Source organism: Pelophylax lessonae (assembly GCF_965119305.1).
Source record: "Pelophylax lessonae genome assembly, chromosome: 1".
NCBI lineage: Eukaryota > Metazoa > Chordata > Amphibia > Anura > Ranidae > Pelophylax > Pelophylax lessonae.
In genome coordinates this window covers 505,887,438-505,911,272 of record NC_138768.1, presented here as the reverse complement: position 1 = coordinate 505,911,272, position 23,835 = coordinate 505,887,438, and the positions used below count along the sequence as shown (strand labels likewise).

General features: G+C 41.0%; 1 protein-coding gene across 1 annotated transcript in view; it reads right to left on the bottom strand.

Moving 5' to 3' along the window:
• LOC309545089 (kelch-like ECH-associated protein 1A) overlaps positions 1-22,001 on the bottom strand; it is a 63,964-nt gene extending 41,963 nt beyond the window's left edge. The window contains exons 1-3 of the mRNA XM_082244222.1: positions 21,519-22,001; positions 16,092-16,760; positions 1,693-2,369 (exon numbers count right to left, since the gene is read on the bottom strand). Coding sequence (XP_082100348.1) covers positions 1,693-2,369; positions 16,092-16,655 — 1,241 coding nt within the window. The 5' untranslated portion in view covers positions 16,656-16,760; positions 21,519-22,001. The remainder of the gene's footprint in view (positions 1-1,692; positions 2,370-16,091; positions 16,761-21,518) is intronic.
• Positions 22,002-23,835: the final 1,834 nt, after the last annotated feature.

The window sequence follows — 23,835 nt, the reverse complement described above, 5'->3', positions numbered from 1 at the left end:
AGAGCTGAGGGGAGCATAATACCTTTATACACATATAATGGCACTGCCCTAAAAAGCTTGTTGGTTCTGGATTCCAGTATACAATCTGATCAGTCCTGAACCATTACTTGATCCAGAACCTATGGAGAAGCCTTGCTACATTGGCCAGTTTCTAACCTTTTTCTTATGCAAAAGGAAATTAGTGGACTTCATCTTTCTTGCTGCCAGACAAAAGCTGGCCAAAGCTTGGTAGCATTGGGCTTTATGGAGGTGAAACAGAGGGTGATTGCCGATTGGCATTATGGTACATGAGAAACTTATGGGAATAGAACTGCCATTCTCGTTTCTTGCTCTTAAAGAGCCTTCCACTGAACCAACGTTACTGTGTACCTGGTCTCCTTGCTCCTCCTTCCCCCAACCCCTGCATTTTTTCTTTTTTCCCTCCTCTTTTCTTTGCATTTTTCTTCTCAAATACTCTTCTTCTTCCCCCTCTCTCATCTACCAGAAACAGGGACAAGTGTCATAAGCAATGAATTCCTGCAACATTATAATCCCCCACTGACCTCCAGCACATATTGTATAACCCTAGCACAGTGATGGCAAACCTTGGGCACCATAGATGTTTTGGAACTATATTTCCAATGAGGCAGTATGGTTGAGCATCATGGGAGATGTAGTTGCAAAACATCTGGGGTATCAAGATTCGCCATCACGCACAACCTTGGTTTAAACCACAGTTGGCTTTCTAAACCTCTAGCCTATACTTTCTTTAGAATACACTGACACTTTCTGTGGCATTTGCTCCACCCCCCAACCTCCATCTTTTTTTTCTCATTATAGATTGGTTTTCTTGTTGCACTCTTACCTTATGTTTGCCTCCCTGCATTTACAGTGTTCATTATTGCACTTTTTTATATGTCTTTTTGAAACCTTACTCCAAATAAACTCTTTGTAAATAAATATCACTACCAATAGGCATGAAAAGTTGGAAAGTGATTTAACCCATCAATCTAAACAAAAATAGAAATTGCAATATGTTATTTGAAAATATACTGCATTAATAAGTGCACAATAAGTATTAGTTATGTCCGTTACACTTCTTCCTTCTTTGAAAAGCTCTGTTCAGAGCAATTAGATTTTGTGCTCTAAGGGCTCTTTCACACGGCCGCTCCGTGTGAAAGCTCCGCTGCGGGACTTTTTTTTTTTTTTAACGGATCGGATGACATTTGTGTCATCCGCTCCGTATGTCCGCATATCATCCCATCCGTTTGCGGATGATATGCGGACATAATGTATGTCTATGGGCGTTGCGGATGTCAGCGGTGTCATGACACCGCTGACATCCGATTTTCTTCCTTTCCGTTTTTTGAACGGATGAAAAAATAGGGTTCTGTTCCGTTCCAAAAAACGGAACAGAACTGAAAGGAAGAAAATCGGATGTCAGCGGATGGTATTCCGCTGACATCCGCAATGCCATTGACTTACATTATGTCCGCAAATCATCCGCAAAAAAATAGGATGATTTGCGGGCACACGGAGCGGCCGTGTGAAAGAGCCCTAAACATCTGTTGTGCTCAATATTTCAAATAATCAGCATGAAGAGTTAAGAAAGAATATTGCCTTTTTCTAATTACTCTTTCTTATGCCTTAAGCAAACAATGCTCTGTTTTGTTGAAATTTCTACTGTACCAGTGTGACCTATCAGTTTCTTACCTTTCAACGCTTTTGTGGTGTTCAGAGGCAGAGGAGCCCCCAACAGCATAAATAGCCCCATCTATTACACCTACTCCAACACGATTTCTTGGTACATTCATTGGTGCTCTTTTTGTCCATTGATTGTTCATCGGATTAAAGCAGCTTAAAGAGTTTGAATCTGCATTTTCTGTAGCAGAATGATTTCTCCCTCCTATAGTGTAAAGCAGTCCGCTCACAGTACAGGCTCCAAGACCACTCCTGGGCTCCAACATGTCAGCAAGCATGATCCATTCCATAGTATGTGGATTCAAGGCCTCCAGAGAGGTCAGAGAATATTGTTGGTAGCCACCTGCTACATAAATAAGCTGATTTCCCCGTACTTTCATTGGTGGAAGAGGCTTGTGTAATGACATTTCTTGGAAAATCTTATACAGAAACTTCCGACATGAGTTTTCCTTATTGAGAATGGGGCAATGCTTTAGCTGTACTTCCAGAAATTTTGGTGGCAAAGCATAGAGATGAATGGCATTTAACAAGACATTAAAATACTGAGCTCTGTTGTTCACATCCCACTGCATCCATCTTACACAGGCATTGTATACCTCAGTCTCACAAAGCACATTTAGGCTTTCCTGACTAACCAAGTCCAACAGTTCGCAGTGATTAAGGTTTAGAAATTCTTCTTCTTTGGTTACCTGAAATAAAAAAAAATATGCACTTGACATTACTTTTCAAGTTCTTTTTCTTCCTCTGAATCAATTATGATAGGATTGTGTATATGGAGGTTTTCTAATTTTGTTTTTTTTGTGTTGCATGGTTAACCACTTAAGCCCCGGAAGATTTTACCCCCATTCCGACCAGGGGGTATTTTGCGATTCGGCACTGCGTGACTTTAACGGAGAATTGCGCGGTCGTGCGACGCTGTACCTAAACGAATTTGGCGTCCTTTTTTTCCCACAAACAGAGCTTTCTTTTGGCGGTATTTGATCACCTGTGCGATTTTTTGATCACGCGCTATAAACAAAAAAAGAGCGTCCATTTTGCAAAAATAGCAATATTTTTCCCTTTTTTTTATATGAAATTCCCCCAAAAAAAAATGTAAAAATCAAAATTTTTTAAAATTTTCGGCCAATTTGTTTTATGCTACCTATGTTTGGTAAAAAAAATCGCAAAAAGCGTATTTTGATTGGTTTGCGCAAAAGTTATTGTGTTTACTAACTAAGGGAAAGATTTTTGTCATTTTTGTTGTTTTTTTTTTAACGCGTAATGGCGGCGATCTGCGATTTTTTTTGCGGTACTGCGACATTGCGGCGGACAGATCGGACCCTTGACTGACATTTTTGACACTTTTGGGGTTACCAGTGACATTTCTACAGTAATCAGTGCTATATATATGCACTGTTACTGTAAAAATACACTGGTAGTGAAGGGGTTAACTTTATTTGAGAGGGAGGGGCTGTGTGTGTCCCTAGGGGCGTGATTCTAACTGTGATTGGCTGGGGCTTCAGCTGTATGCAGACTGATCAACGGATCTACATAGTAGATCCAGATGATCAGCTCTCATACAGCGAGGAGAATGACAGGCAGCTTGTTTACACAAGCTGCCTGACATTCTCCCTCTCCCCCGCCGATCGCAGAGTGGCCGGCGGACATCGGGTCCGCCGGTCACACGCGCGGGGGGGTCCGTGACCACTCGGGAGCGGGAGCGCGCCTCCGGGGGCGCGTGCTCGCTCCCTAGACCCTCACAAGCTAGTGACGTAGCCCTACGTCACTTTGCCTGTGAGGGGCTGACCGCCGACGTAGATAGTCGTGCGGCGGTCGGCAAGTGGTTAAACTAGATGGACTGGTTTCTTTTTTCAACCTTACTATGTAACTATGTAGCATTGTACTGTATTTTTATATTGACAACTGTGATGCATTAAGCGCCGGTTCACATTGGTGCAATGCAGGAACCCTGCAAATCCACTGTGGGTTCCCGCATTGCACCCCCCTGGAAGGCAGTTCACACTGCCATATGCGAACTGCTTGGAGTGTCAATACAAAGTTAATGACACCCCCAGACTATTTTGCATAGCGCAGTGCAAACTGTCAATTCGGACAGGAAGCGGGTGGCATAGGTGTGAACACCCATGCGATCCGATTCTGGTGCAGACCGAAAGGGTCCTGCACATCTTTGGTCCCGAATGTGATGGAAATACAGCCATACAATCTGACATCACTTGTGATTTGCAGAGCAGTGCGGTACTAATCACATGCAATGTCTGACATCACTATAGTGTGAACCAGCACTAAAAGTTGTATAGGTAATTAGGTTAATTAAGCTTTTAAAAAACGCAAGACATCCAGGACAAGTCTTGTATGTTATTGAACATGTTTCACTGGCTGATTGTGTAGTGATCAAACAGAAAAAAACACAAGGGTAAGAGCTGGGATGAAGGAAAAAGTTGCTTTACTTGGCAAAGTTTTTTTTTTTTTAGCTGAAATAATTTTCATGCTAGGATTTAGCCCATGATTTAGAAATGATGTAGTTAAAAAAAAATTCTACTTTTACATAAAGCAGAACTGAAGGCATTTTGATAGCCCTTGTGAGCAGGTAGGCTATTTATTGTAGCATGCATGGTCTCTTGTACAATAAAATACACCTACCTGCCTGTTTACAGCATTTTCTGGCATGTAAACAGAGCTGCGCATGTGTAGCTCCTCATACAGTATCACACAAAAGTGAGTACACCCCTCACATTTTTGTAAATATTTTATTATATCTTTTCATGTAACAACATCGAAAGAAATGACACTTTGCTACATTGTAAAGTAGTGAGTGTAAAGCTTGTATAACAGTGTAAATTTGCTGTCCCCTCAAAATAACTGAACACATAAAGTGAGCACACCCCTAGATAAAAATGTCCAAATTGAGCCCAATTAGCCATTTTCCCTCCCCGGTGTCATGTGACTCGTTAGTGTTACAAGGTCTCAGGTGTGAATGGGGAGCAGGTGTGTTAAATTTGGTGTTATCGCTCTCACTCTCTCATACTGATCACTGGAAGTTCAACATGGCACCTCATGGCAAAGAACTCTCTGAGGATCTTAAAAAAAAAAAAAAAAAGAATTGTTGCTCTACATAAAGATGGCCTAGGCTATAAGAAGATTGCCAAGACCCTGAAACTAAGCTGCAGCACTGTGGCCAAGACCATACAGTGGTTTAACAGGAGAGGTCCCACTCAGAAGTTGAGTGCACATGCCCAGTGTCATACCCAGAGGTTGGTACAATATTGAAGCTGCGCTTATTCATAATACATAAATCTCAATCACATGATGCACTACAATCAAAAATAGATAGCACAGTCTTAACTAGTATGCTAATAGTGCTGTTGGTGCAAAAGAGTGAATTGATAGGTTATCACATACATAGTAAGATAAAAAGATCCGTAAATAAATGTGACTCTTCTGTTGTGAACAAAGTATCAGTGTAAAGTGCTATAAGTGCAAATAAGCTGCGAGAATAGATTTGTATATAGCCTGGACTGTATTCCCAGTCCTGGGGCTAATATTGATATCCAAATACAGGTTATAAACAGATAAATGACATATAGTAAATCATCATAAAGTGACAATAGTGACTCAATGTGAGGTGGCTGCGTTACAATATTATAATTTCAAATGCATCAATAAACTGAATAAAAAGCCATGCAGTGGGATCTGGCCATAGAAAGTTCATTCAATGGTAAATATCAGCATCAAAAATCTTCATAAGGTGACAGTGGCGTGAAATCAGGTGATAGGATCAGGTGGGTGATTGATAACACCAAATAGTGAACGGTGAAATATCTGATATGTAAGACTTCTGGGTGTGCTGCACCCTTACCTTACTGCTGTAAGGTTACAGCATTGAGAGATGTATTTTCCAATGCTTCTATGTTCATCCGGGGGGGGGGGGGGGGAGCTGGTATGCAGGAGGGCTCACATAGGTATCCCTTACAGCTGCAGAAAATGTGACTGATAGCTGGGGTCCCTTGCAATCCTTGCACCTTCCAGTTGGGGGGCGGGTCACAATATCCTAAACACTCCCAGGTGAGGGTAGACAAAGAGAGAGCCTCCTCTGATGTAGTATTTTGATAAACTTTTATTGAAAAAACAGTAGCAACTTACAGTTACAGTATGCAATGCCAGGTATTAGGGAGACGAGCGGTCTGTGATGCTGCACTTCCGCATTCAGCCTATACGTGATACCATCACCTGATTTCACGCCACCGTCACCTTATGAAGTTTTTGATGCTGCTATTTACCATTGAATTAACTTTCTATGGCCAGATCCCACTGGATGGCTTTTTATTCCATTTATCGATGCATTCGAAAATATAGTATTGTAACGCAGCCACCTCACATTGAGTCACTATTGTCACTTTATGATGATTTACTATATGTCATTTATCTGTTTATAACCTGTATTTGGATATCAATATTAGCCCCAGGACTGGGAATACAGTCCAGGCTATATACAAATCTATTCTCGCACCTTATTTGCACTTATAGCACTTTACACTGATACTTTGTTCACAACAGAAGAGTCACATTTATTTACGGATCTTTTTATCTTACTGTGTATGTGATAACCTATCATTGCACTCTTTTGTACCAACAGCACTTTATAATTTATTGTCTTATGCAGCATACTAGTTAAGACTGTGCTATCTATTATTGATTGTAGTGCATCATGTGATTGAGATTTATGTATTACGGATAAGCGCAGCTTCAATATTGTACCAATTACTATCTATTTAGTTATCTGTGAAAGGCTGAAATAGGAATTGCAGCTATCCCCACCTTCTTTATTGCTTTTTCTTTTTTTCTCTACACTTACCAGTGATAGCGCAGGGGCTTTTTTCCTATCTATATCCAGAGGTTGTCTTCGGGGAATAGATGTATGAGTGCTGCCAGCATTGCTGCAGAGGTTGAAGGGGTGGGGGTCAGCCTCTCAGTGCTTGGACCATATGCATGGCTGTCATCCCAGAAGGAAGCCTCTTCTAAAGATGATGCACAAGAAAGCCCACAGTTTTTTGAAGACAAGCAGACTAAGGACATGTATTACTGGAACCATGTCCTGTGGTCTGATGAGACCAAGATAAACTTACTTGGTTCAAATGGTGTCAAGCGTGTGTGGCGGCAAACCAGTTAAGGAGTACAAACACATATGTGTCTTGCCTACAGTAAAGCATGGTGGAGGAAATATCATGGTCTGGGGCTGCATGAGTGCTGCCAGAACTGGGGAGCTACAGTTCATTGAGGGAACCATGAATATCAACATGCACTGTGACATACTGATGCAGAGCATGATCCCCTCCCCTCGGAGACTTGGTCGCAGGGCAATATTTCAACATGATAACAACACCTCCAAGACGACCACTGCCTTGCTAAAGAAGCTGAGGGTAAAGGTGATGGACTGGCCAAGCTTGTCTCCAGACCTAAACCCTATTGAGCATCTGTGATGCATCCTCAAACGAAAGGTGGAGAAGCGCAAGATCTCTAACATCCATCAGCTCCCTGATATCGTCATGGAGGAGTGGAAGAGGACTCCAGTGGCAACCTGTGATGCTCTGTTGAACTCCATGCCCAAGAGGGTTAATACAGTGCAGGAAAATAATGGTGGCCACGCAAAATATTGACACTTTGGGCTCAATTTGGACATTTTTACTTAGGGGTGTACTCACTTTTGTTGCCAGAGGTTTAGACATTAATGGCTGTGTGTTGAATTATTTTGAGGGGACATAACATTTACACAGTTATACAAGCTGCACACTCACTACTTTACATTGTAATAAAGTGTAATTTCTTCAGTGCTGTCACATGAAAAGATATAATAAAATATTTACAAAAATGTGAGGGGTGTACTCACTTTTGTGAGATACTGTACATTGCTAGCACAGTCCCCATGTGCAGGGATGAATCACATCTGCGCATGTGCAGTAGGTATGTCCTGGGGAAAAGATGACAGGGCTAGTGAGGGACATCTTGTGGACTTCAAGCATTAGAGAGAAGGTAAGTATATTGACTTTAGTTCTGCTTTAATCTTTGTATAAACTACACATTTTCTACAGTATATCAGTAGTCTTAAAGTGGAACTCTGGGCAACCAACAATCCACAACTGAAATATACACTGCTCAAAAAAATTAAAGGAACACTTTGAAAACACATAAGATCTCAATAGGGAAAAATATCATCCTGGATATCTATACTGATTTGGACTGGGTAATGTGTTAGGAATGAAAGGATGCCACATCGTTTTTAGGGAAATGAAAGTTAGCAACCTACAGAGGGCTAAATTCAAAGACACCCTAAAAAATCAAAGTGAAAAAATTATGCAATAGGCTAGTCCATTTTGCTTAAATTTCATTGCAGCAATTCAAAATGGTACTCAGTAGTTTGTATGGCCCCCACGTGCTTGTATGCATCCCTGACAACATCGGGGCATGCTCCTAATGAGATGATGGATTGTGTCTTGGGGTATTTCCTCCCAGATCTGGACCAGGGCATCACTGAGCTTCTTAATGGACTGAGGTGCAACCTTGCAGTGGCGGATGGACTGAAATATAATGCCCCAGAGGTGTTCTATTGGATTTAGGTCAGACGAGTGTGGGGGCCATTCAATAGTATAAATTCCTTAATTCTCCCGGAACTGGCTGAATACTCTCACCACATTGTCGTGCACCAGGAGGAACCCAGGACCCACTGCACCAGTGTAGGATCTGACAATGGGTTTAAGGATTTCATCCCGATACCTAAGGGCAGTCAGGTTGGCATTGTTAACCTGTAGATGTCTGTGCATCCCTCCATGGGTATGCCCCCCAGACTATCACTGACCCACCACCAAACCAGTCATGCTGTATGATGTTACAGGCAGCATACCGTTCTCCGTGGCTTCTCCAGACCCTTTTATGTCTGTTACATGTGCTCAGGGGGAACCTGCTCTCATCTGTAAAAAGCACAGGGCACCAGTGGTGGACCTGCCAATTCTGGTGTTCAATAGAAAATGCCAGTCGAGATCTATGGTGCCAGACAGTGAACACAGGCCCACTAAATGACATTGGGACCACAGGCCACCCTCATGAAGTCTGTTTCTTATTGTTTTTCAGAGACATTCACACCAGTGGCCTGCTGAAGGTCATTTATAGGGCTCTGGCAGTGCTCATCCTGTTCCTCCTTGCACAAAGGAGCAGATACCAGTCCTACTGATGGGTTAAGGAACTTTTTTGGCACTGTCCAGCTCTCCAAGGGTAACTGCCTGTCTCCCGGAATCTCCTCCATGCTCTTGAGATTGTGCTGGGTGACACAACAAACCTTCTGGCAATGACACGTAGTGATGTGCCATCCTGGAGGAGTTGGTCTGCCTGTGCAAACTCTATAGGATCCAGGTATCGCCTCATGCTACCAGTAGTGATACTGATCCTAGCCAAATGCAAAACTAGTGAAAAATAGTCAGAAAAGATGAGTAGGGAAAAAAAACCATCAGTGACCTCGACCTGTAAAACCATTCCTGTTTTGAAGGTTGTCTCATTGTTGCCCATCTAGTGCACCCATTGTTAATTTCATTAACACCAAAGCAGCTGGAACTGATTAACAACCCCCTCTGCTACTTAACTGACCAGATCAATATGCCAGGAAATTATTTGACTTGATGCTATACACTTATTAAAAAGTGTTCCTTTAATTTTTTTGAGCAGTGTATACTGTATATTTTGTTTGTACCTGCAAACTCTTGTGATTTACAGAGCTCTGTCACATTTATGTTCAGGCAGTTATAACTCTATTTTTTGTTTAGCTTGGCAGCTCCCTGTTTTACATCTTGCTTTTAGCCTGTTCACTTGACAATGAGTCAGCATGATCAACCTTTATGATCAAGGAGGAGCCCCAGTAAAAGTAAAGCTGGCCATACACTGGTAGATTTGCAAATGAGTGTTCGTACAAAAAATGTTTTTGTCAGTGCATTCAGTAATAGAGATGGAGACTTGAAGAATGTTGTTTGAAAGCAATTCAAACTTTATATGCTCTTAAAATTAGATTTTAGTATGAATCAAATTTCCCAAACGAAAACCATATGCACAGTTAGAAATTAATTTGTTAGGAAAAATAGGAATTTTTTACAATCCTGTAAAGTCCATATCTAGGAGTACAGTACAGGACACAGGAGTTGAGTCTTAGACCTCTGTTTTAATGCTACCTTTAGGTGAATGGACACTGGCAAAGGTTTTGCAGAGAACCACCCCACATGTCCTCATACGGGTATAGCCCCATCAACTCTGTGGGGATCCAAGTTTTTAGCAAGCAGTATAGAGAAGCTTTAAGAGATACTGCACTCCAAAATATAGAATTTACAGGTACATCAAAATTCCTATTATCTTAATTGTACAGTACAGGTTATAGGAGTTGATTCTTAGACCATGGGGCCATGGCAAGCCTTTGGGGCGCCATGGGCAACAGGGGCACCGTGCGACCATCACAGCTCGCAGCAGTCAGTTACTCACAGCCAGGACGAGTCACAGCAGGACTGTCTGAAGATGAGGCTGGCTGATGATCAACGCACCTGAAAAAAAAAAAATGGTATCGGCCGGCCCGACACGCTTGGCTATTCTCGGGCAGAAGGTGCATGGTGACGTGTTGGCGCCAGGCAGTGCCATTTTTAAATGCAAGGTGCCTCACCAAACGGTAAGTGAGACCCCTTCGGAGCCCCTGCATCTCCTCAGGAGATGCAGTGCTGCGGGCATGGTACAGGAGATTCTCCAGGAGAATCTCTTGTACCATGCCCACAGCACTGCCTCTTCTGTACCATGCCCACAGCCCTGCATGTACCATGCCCACAGTCCTGCATCATGCCTGCAGGCCTGCATCTCGCACACCATGCCTGCAGCCCCTGCATCTCCTGCACCATGCTCATGGTCCCTGTATATCCTGCACCATGGCCGCAGCTCCTGCATCTCCTGCACAATTCCCGCAGCCCCTGCATCTCCTGCACCATGCCGCAGCCCCTGAACCATGCTGTACCATGCCCGCAGCCCCTGCATCTCCTGCACCATGCCCGAAGCCCCTGCATCTCCTGCACCATGCGCATGGTCCCTGTATCTCCTGCACCATGCCTGCAGCCCCTGCTTCTCCGGCACCATGCCCGCAGCGTCTGCATCTCCTGCACAATGCCCACAGCCCCTGCATCTCCTGTACCATGCCCGCAGCCCCTGCATCTCCTGCACCATGCCTGCAGTCTCTGTATCTTCTGTACTATGCCCGCAGCACTCCCTCTCCTGTACCATGCCCACAGCTCTGCATGTACCATGCCCACTGCCCTGTATCATGCTCACAGCCCTGCATCTCCTACACCATGCCTGCAGCCGCTGCATTTCCTGCACCATGCCTGCGGCCCCTGCATCTAAAGCATCATGCCCGCCACCTCTGCATCATGCCCGCAGCCTCTGCATCTCCTGCACCATGACCGCAGCTCCTGCATCTCCTGTACCATGTCTGCAGCCCCCGCATCTCCTGCATCGTGCCCGCAGCCTCTGCATCTCCTCTACCATGCCCGCAGCCCCTGCATCGCCTGCACCATGCCCGCAGCCCCTGCATCTCTCTCTTATTTGTTACAAATTCTTTTTCCTCTTTGTGTATGTTTTGGTGACCAGGGGGTGAGGGGTGAAGATGGGGGGGTGGGGTTTGCACAGGACGCTTGAACACCTAAGGCCGGCCCTGCATGGGACATCCTCAAGCACTAAATCAAGGAGTGGAAAACACTGAAGCAAAATTGCAGCAACTGGTCCACAGGGAGAACAGGAATTAAGACCCAAACTGTCAGGCAAGAGCACGCGCCTGGTAGCCAAAGCAGAAATCAGTATAGACTTGAAAAGCCAACTGTCAAAAACAGTTTAAAAAATGAGCACAGAAAAATAGGCAGTGGCCCTGTGGCCTCCTGAGAAAGACCAATGCTAGATACTATAAGGAACAATGATAGACACAATGTTGTGCTGAAGTGAATGTAAATATAATGATTAGACCCAGATATCCTTAGCAGTACAGGGTTGGTGGTAGAGCCCAAAAAAAGTGTGGTATCTGCATGGGGGAAGGTAAAGCATCAGTGTTTGGGCCTATGGTTCAGAGGTTTGACTTGGGAGCTTTTTTAAAACAAAATGTCTCCAAGACACCCTGGAGACACCCTGGAACGTAAAAGCTCAGGATTTGATTAAGAGTCTACTTATTTAGCAACACCAGCTGTGGTGAGTCTGACAATATAAAAACTACACTGAAGTGTAGATAGTTGGGGAGTAAAGCAGGATACACATTATACAACTTTTGTTGTTCAATTTCCTTTAAATTTACCTTCAATTATGTAGTAGAAGGCCCTGCCTGACTGCATAAAAATTAAAAGTATTTAGGTTTGACCTAATATTATACAGTTTTGGTAAATCTAAAGGAAAGTTGTACAAGAAAATTGTATAAAAGTTGTATAGTGTGTAGCCAGCTTAAAACCCATCACATTGCAGTTAACAGTTGAGGATATGAGAGAAATAGTCTATAAAAGACCAGGTAGAAGTTGTGCTGCTGCAGTAGACTTAATGACAAGTCTACAGGTGACCAGCCAAGAGGCTGGTTTCTGCATTAATTAGAATAGTTGTTTTTAGGATGAAACTTGTGAATTCAAAAGGTATTAATTTAGAGACTTTAGGTTAGGGATAGAACATATACCCCCTTTTTGATTTTTTAACTGTCAACAGATTTGAATAAAGTCCTTTGAACCTGTCCTCCAGAGCAAACAGAACATCCCCTCCCTGGGAACCACTCCTAAGAGATGGTTCAGGGTAGCTTGTAAATCTGACTGTCCTTGGGCATATTTTGGCTGGTTTGAGAGAAGGAAATGATAGAGTGAATTCTGAAGCTCTATTTTGTAACCCTTTGAATCCATAGCCCTGGAATGTCTGAGACCAAGAGGAATTAAAACTGCAACAGGTGCCCCTTCATTTGGGCTTTAAGGCAGACTTGGTGGGCTTTGTGTTCCAAGTCTTGCACCAAAAAATAGGGCTGAATTTTTTGAAGATGAAGTATAAAGCTGGCCATTGATGGTTCAAATTAGAACCGTTTATGGGCAGGTTAAATGTACCAAGTTGATTGATCGATCAACTTGGGTACAACCAGCCTACTGGATTTTACTTGAGATTATCTCTAGTGGCTGCTAGCAATAATCAGGGTCTTCACTGGAGAACACAATAGCTTCACGGCAGGGATTCCCCTGTTAGCACTGTCTGTGTTGATGGGGAAACCAACATGTGGTTGCAGGAAAGAAATTTGCTTCATCTATGACCTGCTTAAAAAAAGCGGTGTGGCCCTTTGCATTTTGTAGGAATAGAAGACCCTGAAGGGTGATTTTGGAGTCTTCTATTTAGAGAAGGACTTTTACTCCTGCGACATATTTTATGAATTTGTCAAATGCCTCAGCAAAGAGATATCCTCCTTCAAAGGACATACAACTGAGGCATCTTTTACAGGCAGCTTCTGCACATATGGACAAAAATGAAAGCCATTCTGAAAATGTGTGTCATGACATGTTCAAGGGCATCAACACACAGAGATAAGGCTGTAGGCAGAGAATATAATGCAGAGACTAGTGCTAAAGTAAGGTCCTGCTCTGGTGCAAGAGTTTAGTTACCTTGCATGCCATTGGCAGGGCAAATGTTTGCCTGAAGTTTTGCCATAATTCCCTTGTGCCTGGTTTCCTCCATTGCTATCAGTGAGAATATTTCCCTGCAGGGTACTTATGGCGTTGGGTGTAAACATGTCTGGGGTGAGGAAACACAGCAACTCAGGTTTTGATTATCCTGTAGCAAAGTCCTCATGGAAAAAGGGTGGGAGGAAGTGCCTGTGTACCGTATAAGGTTTCTAGGCAGAGCCTGATGGTAACAGTGCGACCTGTGGCATGTTGTAACACCTGGTCATCCACATGGGACTAAGCTCTGAATGGTGGAATTTTTACCACCAAGTTTGAAAGTTTAAAGAAGAGCTAAGGGAGGGTTATAACTCCTGTCAGGTTTTTATGGCATCTGTGTCCAATTGGGGAGATTTCCTTTCACTTTCTGTCAAAACAGTCAAAACAGTAAGTGACAGGAAATCACTCCAAACTGAGGTAATCCCGGTTTGTCACTCAGGCCACAACACCTAGTGTCGCCATTCAAAGATTTTCCCTCTTTTACTGACCTGTGGACAACATTTGGAATTTTCTTTACTTTCATTACAACAAGAACAGTAACAGACAAATAGAGAGTAAAAAATCTCCCAAATGGGTACAAAGACCGCAATAAAAATGGACAGATGTTTTAATCTCCCTCCATTTATTCCAAAACTAAAAACAAAAAAAAAGTTTTGCCTTTGATTATATTTAAAACGTTTAACAAGTGAATACAATTAAGTTCCCTGTCTTCTAATAGTTTAATCATTATAAGTTTATTGAAGGTAGTGGAGATATTAAAAACTCAACCTTGCTATAGGACTTTGGCTACAATAACTGTCCGATAACAGGACAAACCTCTCAATTATAAATACATATATATAATGACAAATACTGTATACTGTAAATTTATCATAATCCGAAATGTATTTACATTCTGATCACCTACTCTTTAATATTTGAATATGTTCCTCATTAGGAAGATCACCTGTGAACTTTATATTTTTTATTGCACTTTGCTGCTATTGATTGGCAATATTGGCTGTGGACTACACTGTTCATTTCATAAAAGCACATATGCTTTTATGAAATAGTCAGACACATGTTTATTCAGCTTTTTTTATTTATTTATATATATATATATATATATATATATTTATATAAGATTAAAGTCTGTTGACACATATTTTTGCTAGAGGTGTTTTTTCTCACCTGAGCGATATATTTTTGGATAGCGCCTTTGTTCTAATAGTTTTTAGGTGTGAAAAACGTATCAAGTGTCGGCTGACTGTCCATACAAAGGTTTAGGTGAGGTATGCACATACTGTTTCATCTGGGTTTATTACATGTTTACCTAAACTGGATTATGTTTTATATATATATATATATATATATATATATATATATATATATATATATATATATATATATGCATATATATACACTATACACACATTTTTAAGATGACGTATATATGGTAATAATATATAGTAGTTGATATTTACACCCTATTATGTTGATCATCTATATTTTTCTTACTCTGATCTTTTTATCTTTTTTATACAAGCAATTCATATCCAAGTTCTTTTGATTACGTATACCGCACACTGTAATCATGAATATTGATTAGCTTTTTTTTCTGTTTTTCCTGTACAATAGCCCTGATGAATGTGGAGGCAGTTCTCCCAAAATGCTAAGGCTTTATTTACCACTTGTGAACAAAGAACTTCTTGAATGCAACCACAAGCATGTGGAACCTTTATACTGGGAGACACTCATTCTTGAGCATGTCTCTTCGACAGAAGTCAATCGTTTGAGACTTCCACACACTGATCTGAAATAGTCCAGTCCCTGCTGAACCAGCAGAATTTAGATCAGTAACCTACCATAAACCTAAAGAACCCCAAATCTCGCAAAGGAACCTCTGTCACAAAATTTGAAATCTTAGGTTTCACAGGAGGCTGCATGAAGGCTGTGTGACAATAGTGGTGCCAAGGTAAATTCGCCAGAGTCCAAAATCCCAGGTAAAGCCGGCCATATAAAAAAAAAAAAACAAAAACAGATTCCTGCATGTACATAAATGGAGTGTTTCCGCCCCATCGGGACATTTTATTCTGCAAGTGGCACTTTGCGCTGTCAGAATACAGTGATCAATGGCTACAGCTGCTGATTAACAAAAGTTTTCCAGCCTTACCGTTTGTCCGAAGTCAGTCTAATGATTGAATTCTTTTGTATGGGGAAAGCCACACAGATCAAACCTGCTGAACCAACCAAATTTTGATCCATCTATGAGCAGCTTTAGTAATGTTTATTTTTTTTTTCTTGCTAGCGGGTTTTTTTCTTTTATTAACATCCAGCGATTTTGCGTGGGGCGGGGAAGGTGGAGTTAGATGCCCTTTCGTTTTAGTGGGAAGGTTCATTTTTTTTTTTTTAAATCAGGTAATTTTTATTGACAATGTTAATACGTGATACAATAAGTGTAGACAAGAGATATACGGGAAGGTTCACAGAACATGCACACACAGTAAAGCAGTCTCTGTAGTATGTAGATGCCAACATTTGTCTGAAATTATGACTGCGACTATGTAACCAGATAGAAATTTTGATTTGACAATTTATGCTAAATGTTCATGTATTTGCAAATAATATTTTATTAATTTTAATATTGTTTATAATTTTACGTCATAAAACCAACTTTTTATATCAAAGACAACAAACTCTTACCTCACTAAAGTGCTTATTGATGTATTCTCGTCCATTTTTATACAGCTCCGTGCACCCAATCTGCTCTGCAAAGTTTGATATCCCAATAACGTTACTGGCTTCCAGGTGTTTGACAAGAAAGTCACTGCATGCTTTAGAAACATCTTCCATCTGGTATCTCGTAGCAGCTAGGAGTACATGCAAGACACACTTCTCCCCAACTGTTATTCTTGATGAGTATGCAAATTCTATCAACCTCTGCATTACTAAAGGACACATGTCTTTGATGGTGATTTCCTTGGCCTGGCACTCACGAAAATTATTGGTAAACATTGCCCTGAAAAAGGGGCTACAGGAAGCAAGTACAATCTTATGTGCAGGGAAATCCTCTTCTTGACCATTGCAGGTAACTTTTATTAGGACATCACACAACTGGTTATTCCTTCTGAGTTCATCCATCTTCTCAAAAGCTTTGGAAGCATGATTTTCAATCGTGTAATCGAGGTAGCCATGCCCTTTCATAGAAGGAACAGCAATGGTTGCTGATTGCTTTAGGTTGGCCTTCTTCTTTCTTGAACATAACATTCTCAGGATTACAGTTCTTCTCCGAAGAATTTGAAATTTGGCATTGTATTTTTCACATAGCTTTCAAAGGAAAATGGTCCAAGTTCAAGTATTAATTGACAAGCCCTTTAAAATGGTTAAAAAATATGTGTTAGCAAAAACAAAATGTAAAAGTAGCATTAAACAAAATGCATTTCCACAAAAAATCGAATAATAATGTAGCAATATTTCCAGGCCTTAAGCCTGATGTGGGTCTGCCATTATTATCGGTGACACTTCCAACACATTTAAGTTGTGAACCCAAGTGTGAGAATTGAGACAATGACCACTCCGGCATCTTTGGTTGATTTTGTTTAATGTATTTTGGGGATGTTAGAAGGGAATGAGTGGGATACTCCTCTGGCTCAACTAGGTTAACTGGGACTTTATACAAAAATGCCCGTTGGTGCTGTCTTGATGCCAGCTGAATGCTGACCGGCGCTTCCTGGCGTTTGAAGATACTGTTAACCTGAACTTGTGCTGGAACTTCGACTTTAACTTGTTTGTTAACTCAGAAGATCCAGGACTGTAGAACACTTGACTCCTGACACTCTTTTAGCTCAAAAGTCCATGAATAGCTCTCTTCAGTCCTTCACTGACCGAGGTAGCTCCTTATCACTGCATGTGCTGCTGCAACTCTTAACTCTGTACACTACACACTGTACACATTAGCTCTTTAGGGCCCAACCGCTGGTGCCCCCTCTACACTTCAGGGTCCTCTAACTAGGTACCCCCTCTAACACTTCAGGGTCCTCTGACTAGGCACCCTCTTTACAGCTAGCTGACTCCTGGATCCCTGGAACCTTCTCTGGAATGGTCCCCTCTACACTTGGCAGACCCCTAGGGGCAGTTCACAGTACTCACGAACTTGACAGGCTTCCTTGGAACTGAACCCCTCTTCCTCCACTGGTCCTCGGCACACCGGATCCCCTCTGCAGCTCAACTCAACACTCTCTGGATTCCCAGGCAGCCACCCGAGACACCCAATCCTTCTGACAGGAGTAGAGACAGCCGTACCCTCCCTCCTTGGACTCTACTTCCCAACAAAGACGCTGCATCATGCGTTCCCCTTATATTCACTCCCAGAATCCTTTGCGGCAGAGTCTTCCTTCTGGGTTAGATACAGGCCTGAATGTGTCTCTGATTGGATTTCCTCCACTGCCCAATGAGAATCCTCTCATGGAGCCAGTGGGGAGACTCCCCTCTCAGCAGATACACCTGGGAGACATGACAGCCCAGCTGAAATAATGGCCCTGCTGTTAAGCAGCCAAGGCCCACTACACTTTTACCTAGCACCTACCCTGTAGGGTGCTACAATAATATAGAAATTACAAAAAGCAAATAAAACTGGCACAAAGTACCAACCAAGTTTAGGGCCTTGTAAATGTAACTGAGTATCATGTGATAAACAGCGGGCAAGTCTCAACTAACAATTCTCATAATAACGTTTAAGCCTTCAGGGGAATTTGCCAGCAGGAGCGTTCCAAAATGCTAAAACTGTGTTTATACACAGTTTGGGCACCAGGAGTATCAACTTTCACTTTTTTTCAAGGAGGGTGTTAGCAGAGGGAAGGGAGGCACATATATGTCACCTACCTGGTGAACTGGTTTTAGGGGTTCCTGACACGTTCACCAGCTTGTGACATGTCATAAATAAAAACACCATACAGTTTTGAAAATACTTTATCATTTATAATTTTACTAATAATAACTTTCAAGGTTCCAGTGTCCCTTGGTCGGTCTATGTGCCAGAGAAGGACGCCCATCCCACTCCATCACTAACCTTGAGCAATAAGGGGGATATTACCAGAGGCATGATTTTACTGTGCTCTCCATAGACAACCACTTCGGTTTCTTATTGAAAAGCAACGATTAATAAATAAGCATTCATAAGAATTGATAAATAAGAATTTTATATAATATTAGCAATATTCAGATACTATTATGCACCACAAGCATTACACTTTTGGTAAGAAAACATACTTATTTTAATGATATATACATACTAAAAAGAAGAAGCACCATCAGAGCATCAGTATTTCTAGATATATCTTTCAATTCATTATATGCATCATTGGTCCTGTAACACTTTATTTCTGTATCAAAGTTTCCTAGCTCCTACTTTTATTACAAGTAATATGGTCTTCATCTACCCCTTTGCATAGGGAATGTTTTGATTGTCCCATGGTCCAGCTATAAATATTGCCAATAAAGGTACTCCCTTCGGCTCTTTAAACCAGTGTTTAACCACTTCAATACCGGACACTCTCACCCCGTTCCTGCCCAGGACAATTTTCAGATTTAAGCACTTTGAATGCAGTCATGCAGCACTGTACCCAAATTAAATTTGTATATTTTTTTTAAACAGATAGAGCTTTCTTTTGGTGGTATTTAACCACCACTGGGTTTTTCTTTTTTTGCTATATAAACTAAAAAATACTGAACGTTTTGGGAAAAAACACGTTTTTCTTAATTTCTATTTTAAAATTTTTGCAAATAATGTTTCATTATAAATTTAGGCCAAAATGTACTCTGCTACCTTTCTTTGGTAAAAATAAGTCAAATCAGCGCATAATATTTACTCTGTGTGAAAATTATAAAGTCTACAAACTATCATTGTGATCAATCTCAGAGATCATCACAATAGTAGTACACAATGGATTTGAATGAAAGCCATTGTTTACAACTGACATGTGATCACTGTGATTGGCCACAGTAATCACATGGTACCAGCACTGAACACAGCGGCTTGATCTGTGTTCAGACCACTGGATCACTAAACACAGTGGGCCACAAATCGCGTCACTGCGTGGCCCCTAGGGGTGCAACTGAGAGGATGTCATATGATGTCCACCCAGGATAGCAGTGCTCCTGCCTGGCTGTATTATTACAATAGGCCAGACGGGAGATGTTTAAGATCCTTTCAATTTCTGTGAACATGGCCTGCAGTTAATGTGATTGTAAAGCTTTTGCCGTTTTTGCATTAAGGTAAAGCAAACCTTTTGCCTTTACAACCACTAAGTAAAACTTATAGATTTTGTCACTTTCCCACCTGAGACTGGACAGTGAAAAAGAAGCAGCAGAGCAGACTAATGAGCTCATCTTTCCTGTTCACTCTTCTCTCTCTTTCAATCAGTATGCTGCTTATTAGGCTGGCCATACCTTATACAATTTTCTTGTTCAACTGTCCTTTAGATTTACCAAAACCATGTAATATAGGGTCAAACCTAAACACTTTCAATTTGTATGCAGTCAGGCAGGCCCTTGCACTACGTAGTTTAAGGTAAATCTAAAGGAAATTGAATAAGAAAATTGTATAGTGTATGGCCAGCCTTAGTTTATGAGCACTGCAATGCAGCTCATTGGCTTCTTCTCCCTCATTCTGAGTTCTGCTGTGCAGAAATTGTAAGAAGCTTCTACAAGGTCAAATGCAAGTAGTTACATTCCTTGTATTTTAAAAATAAATGCCATGCTTTATTAATGAATATTAATGAATAGAAAGCTGCATTCACTTGTGTTTTTTATGTCTGTCTAGAGTTCAGCTTTAAGTTTGTTTTTTATTTTTTTTACGGGGTATATAACATGAGAAATTCCATAGTTAAAAAAAAATAGCCATGAAAAACACCAGGCAGATCTAGCTGCAGAAATCTTTCACAATGGTAGAGAGGGGGTTGATCTGTGTTTTTACCACCTCTGACTGTCCACTTACAAGCAGGTATGGCAGCCAAAGGGGATTATACACATTAATAAAGTAAATAAGTGCTGCACAAAAATGTATTAACAAACCAATGAAGATGATTAATTGAATTCCACATATAGCCAAAAAATAAAAGTGAACTTTAATGTAATTATCTAATGTGTAATCAACAAATATATTTGATCAACAAAACCAATATTAATAAAATAGAATTAAATGACAATGAATCAATTTGCTGTGTCAATCAATAACACTATCACAATGAACAGTGCTCAAAGTAAAATAGACAATCCGTTAGCGAACTTCAATAAAATCGGTTTGTCGGACGTATCCCCTCCACCTCATTTAGTATGACCTCGCGATTAATCTTGGTCAAAATCAGCATGTAAACCCCAGTATGATTTCAATTGATCGTTGATCAATTATATTTGTTGATTACATATTAGATAATTACACTAAAGGTATATATGATAACTTTCACTGTTATATTTGGATATATGTGGAATTTAATTAATCATCTTCACTGGTTTGTTAAATTTTGCTTAGCACTGATTTACTTTAATATTTATTCACACTAACCGTATGGGGAGTGACTAGTGCAAGCAGCAATATCAACCCTTGTTTCTTAGGAGCTTACAGGACCACTATTATACAGGGATTATACACATGCCCTGGCCATAATGATTTGCTGGTACCACATCCACAAGATTGACTTGCAGTTGTGGTACAATGTTTTAATACAAAAGCCCACTGTCCTCTGGATAAAAAAAAAAAAGCCAAAATAAAACACATTCAGGAGACGTCAGAATTGCTTAATGAATGCCTGGAAGTTATTGCGCTGCTGCCTCTGTTGCGGATTGCTTTACAAGAGGGGCCAGAAATTGCCACTGGTGGTGATAGAACCCACAGAGTTGGAAACTAGCATATAACAAATATTGGCTGAGCATTTAAAAACTGTAGTACTACTATATTCATAGAGGTTAGTTTTTCATAATATAAATATATTTATTGTTTTCAGCTAAAATAGGGTTTAATATATTGAAAATATAGGTAAACATTTTATCAATTTTGTACTGAATTATTAGTACAGGATTATTTTTTACACAATAAGCGGTTAAGCAGAGACAAAACACAAGTATTACACATACCTGATCTTGCAGTTCCCGGGGTGCAGGAATATTCAACTCTCCTTTGCATGTCTGTAACAATGTTTTCAACTCCATTTCTTTAGATTGTTCTGTTTGAATTTAAGCCATGGCTGGTAAGCAATTGATCTTCACTTGTCACTATCCAGTTACTCCCTTTTGGTGACGTAAAACCACCTATGTAGGTAGAATTCAGAAATCCAAACCTCCAAGAAAAAAAAGAATGCATTCATGTTATAAAAAGGAAACTTGAAGCTGCAGATAATTCAAAATCAGCCCACATACTTGTCACTCGGGTTTTCTATCTAATTATCAGAAGCCTAATTTGTCTGATCTTCTAATGAAACAGCTTTTGCCTGAAGCCGCCAGTGCCGTAAAAGAGGCCAAAGGCCAAAAGCTTTTGCTTGTTCCAGCAATGTCCAGCAGTTCTAGTTCAGTTTTCATACTGATGTTGCTTAGCAAATCTACATAGTCCCCCAGTTACTGCATTGTCATTCATACCAAGCTAAGCGACTAGTGAATCATTGCAATGCTATGTTCATATGCAAAATAGGAGTTACTGTCTGTTTAACCCATGTCTTGCATTTGGCAGTCTAAAAGGAACCTTTGTTGAAGGACATATGCACATATTTGCACAAGCAATCATAACGCTGTCCTGTGCGTGTTTTAGGAGCATATATATATTGTACCATTTCTTCTGTTTTATTATTTTTTGTTTAATCCAACATGTAAACTGAATTCAGTTTAAAAAAAGCTTCAGATATTCTAACTTGCTGTGCAAAAACTAAAAGACAAAGGTTACTTTGAATTGAACTCTATTGCCTCTGCTAATAATCATGCACTAATTCCTTAAACACATGGATTAAATGCTGGGTTCTGCTGAGAAAAAAACACATACAAAAGCTGTGTATTACTATAGAGTGCTAGAACTTAAAGTGGCGGCCACAAAAAAATATTTTCAATGAAAATACCCCCGGGACAGTCAGGGGTAGTACATTCCACAATGGATAGCCTCTGATCTGTCCCGGTTCACACTTACCTGCAAGAAGAAATACTCACTTTCAAAATTTCTTCTCCAGCGTTGCCATCTCTGATGTGGGCAGCTGAAGCCAGCGCGATTCTCTTCTGCGTCCACTTCCGTGTCCTCTTCTCCCAGAATGCGCCTGCACCGGCCCCTCTCGTCACTTCCGGTGCGGTGCCGCATTCCTCCACAGCTTCTGGGCATGCCCAGAAGCTGTTTAGCAGGGAATGCGGCATCGCACCGGAAGTGACAAGCGGGGCCGGTGCCGTCGCATTGATTCCTGGGAGTGATGACGTTCAGCTCCCAGGAATCATAGCAAACCGGAAGAGACGGCGCGGGCCACGGCCGCCGAGGGAGGAAGTGGAAGAAAGGTGAGTATATTTTTCTACAATAACAAGGTAAGTAAAAAAAAAAAAATCGTAACTATCCATTTCCTTTTCAGGTAAAGAAAAGCAAGCGGATGGCCAAAAAATCAATTATGTCGATTTTGTGGTTGGAACTCCGCTTTAAGGCTACATTTACATAGGTGTACAAATTTTACTGATCTTCCCATGCATTGTTTTCTAGCACAAAAAATCCTACGTAACGATCAGTAAACACTTGCGTAAAATTGGACATTGCATTCACCTGCATCTTGCATACATGTATTGGTATGTCCTACGATGCAGGTTTATGGATTTTGTGTGAGGGATCTGAACGCAGTTATGCCCCTTTTACACATGCTGCCTGTTTGTCCGTTTTTCATCCATCCGTTGATGGATGAAAAACGGACATTAATGCATCTCTATGGAAAAACAGATGTAAATGGATGATCATCTATTTACATCAGTTTACATCCGCATCCGTAATCATCAGCTTTTTTAAACTGATCATAGTGGACATTAATGCATCTCTATGGAAAAAACAGATGTAAATGGATGATCATCTATTTACATCAATTTACATCCGCATCCGTAATCATCAGCTTTTTTAAACTGATCATAGCTCTATTTTTCTTCCGGTAAAAAAACGGATCAGACGAAAAATGGATGTAAACTGCCAAACGGTCAGTTTTTCATCTATTTTTGCATTGGTAGTGGATGTAAAAAAAACTGATGAAAAACTGATGGCCACTGATGAAAAACGGATGAAAAACGGATGAAAAACTGATGACCACTGATAAAAGAACTGATGAATACTTCATTCATTTTGACGTGACTAAACTGATGAAATGAACGGTCGTATGTGTGAAAGGGGCCTAAAGCAGGCCATACACAATGTCTCAGCGAAGACAGAGCTGTCAGATCCCTGCTGTTCTCT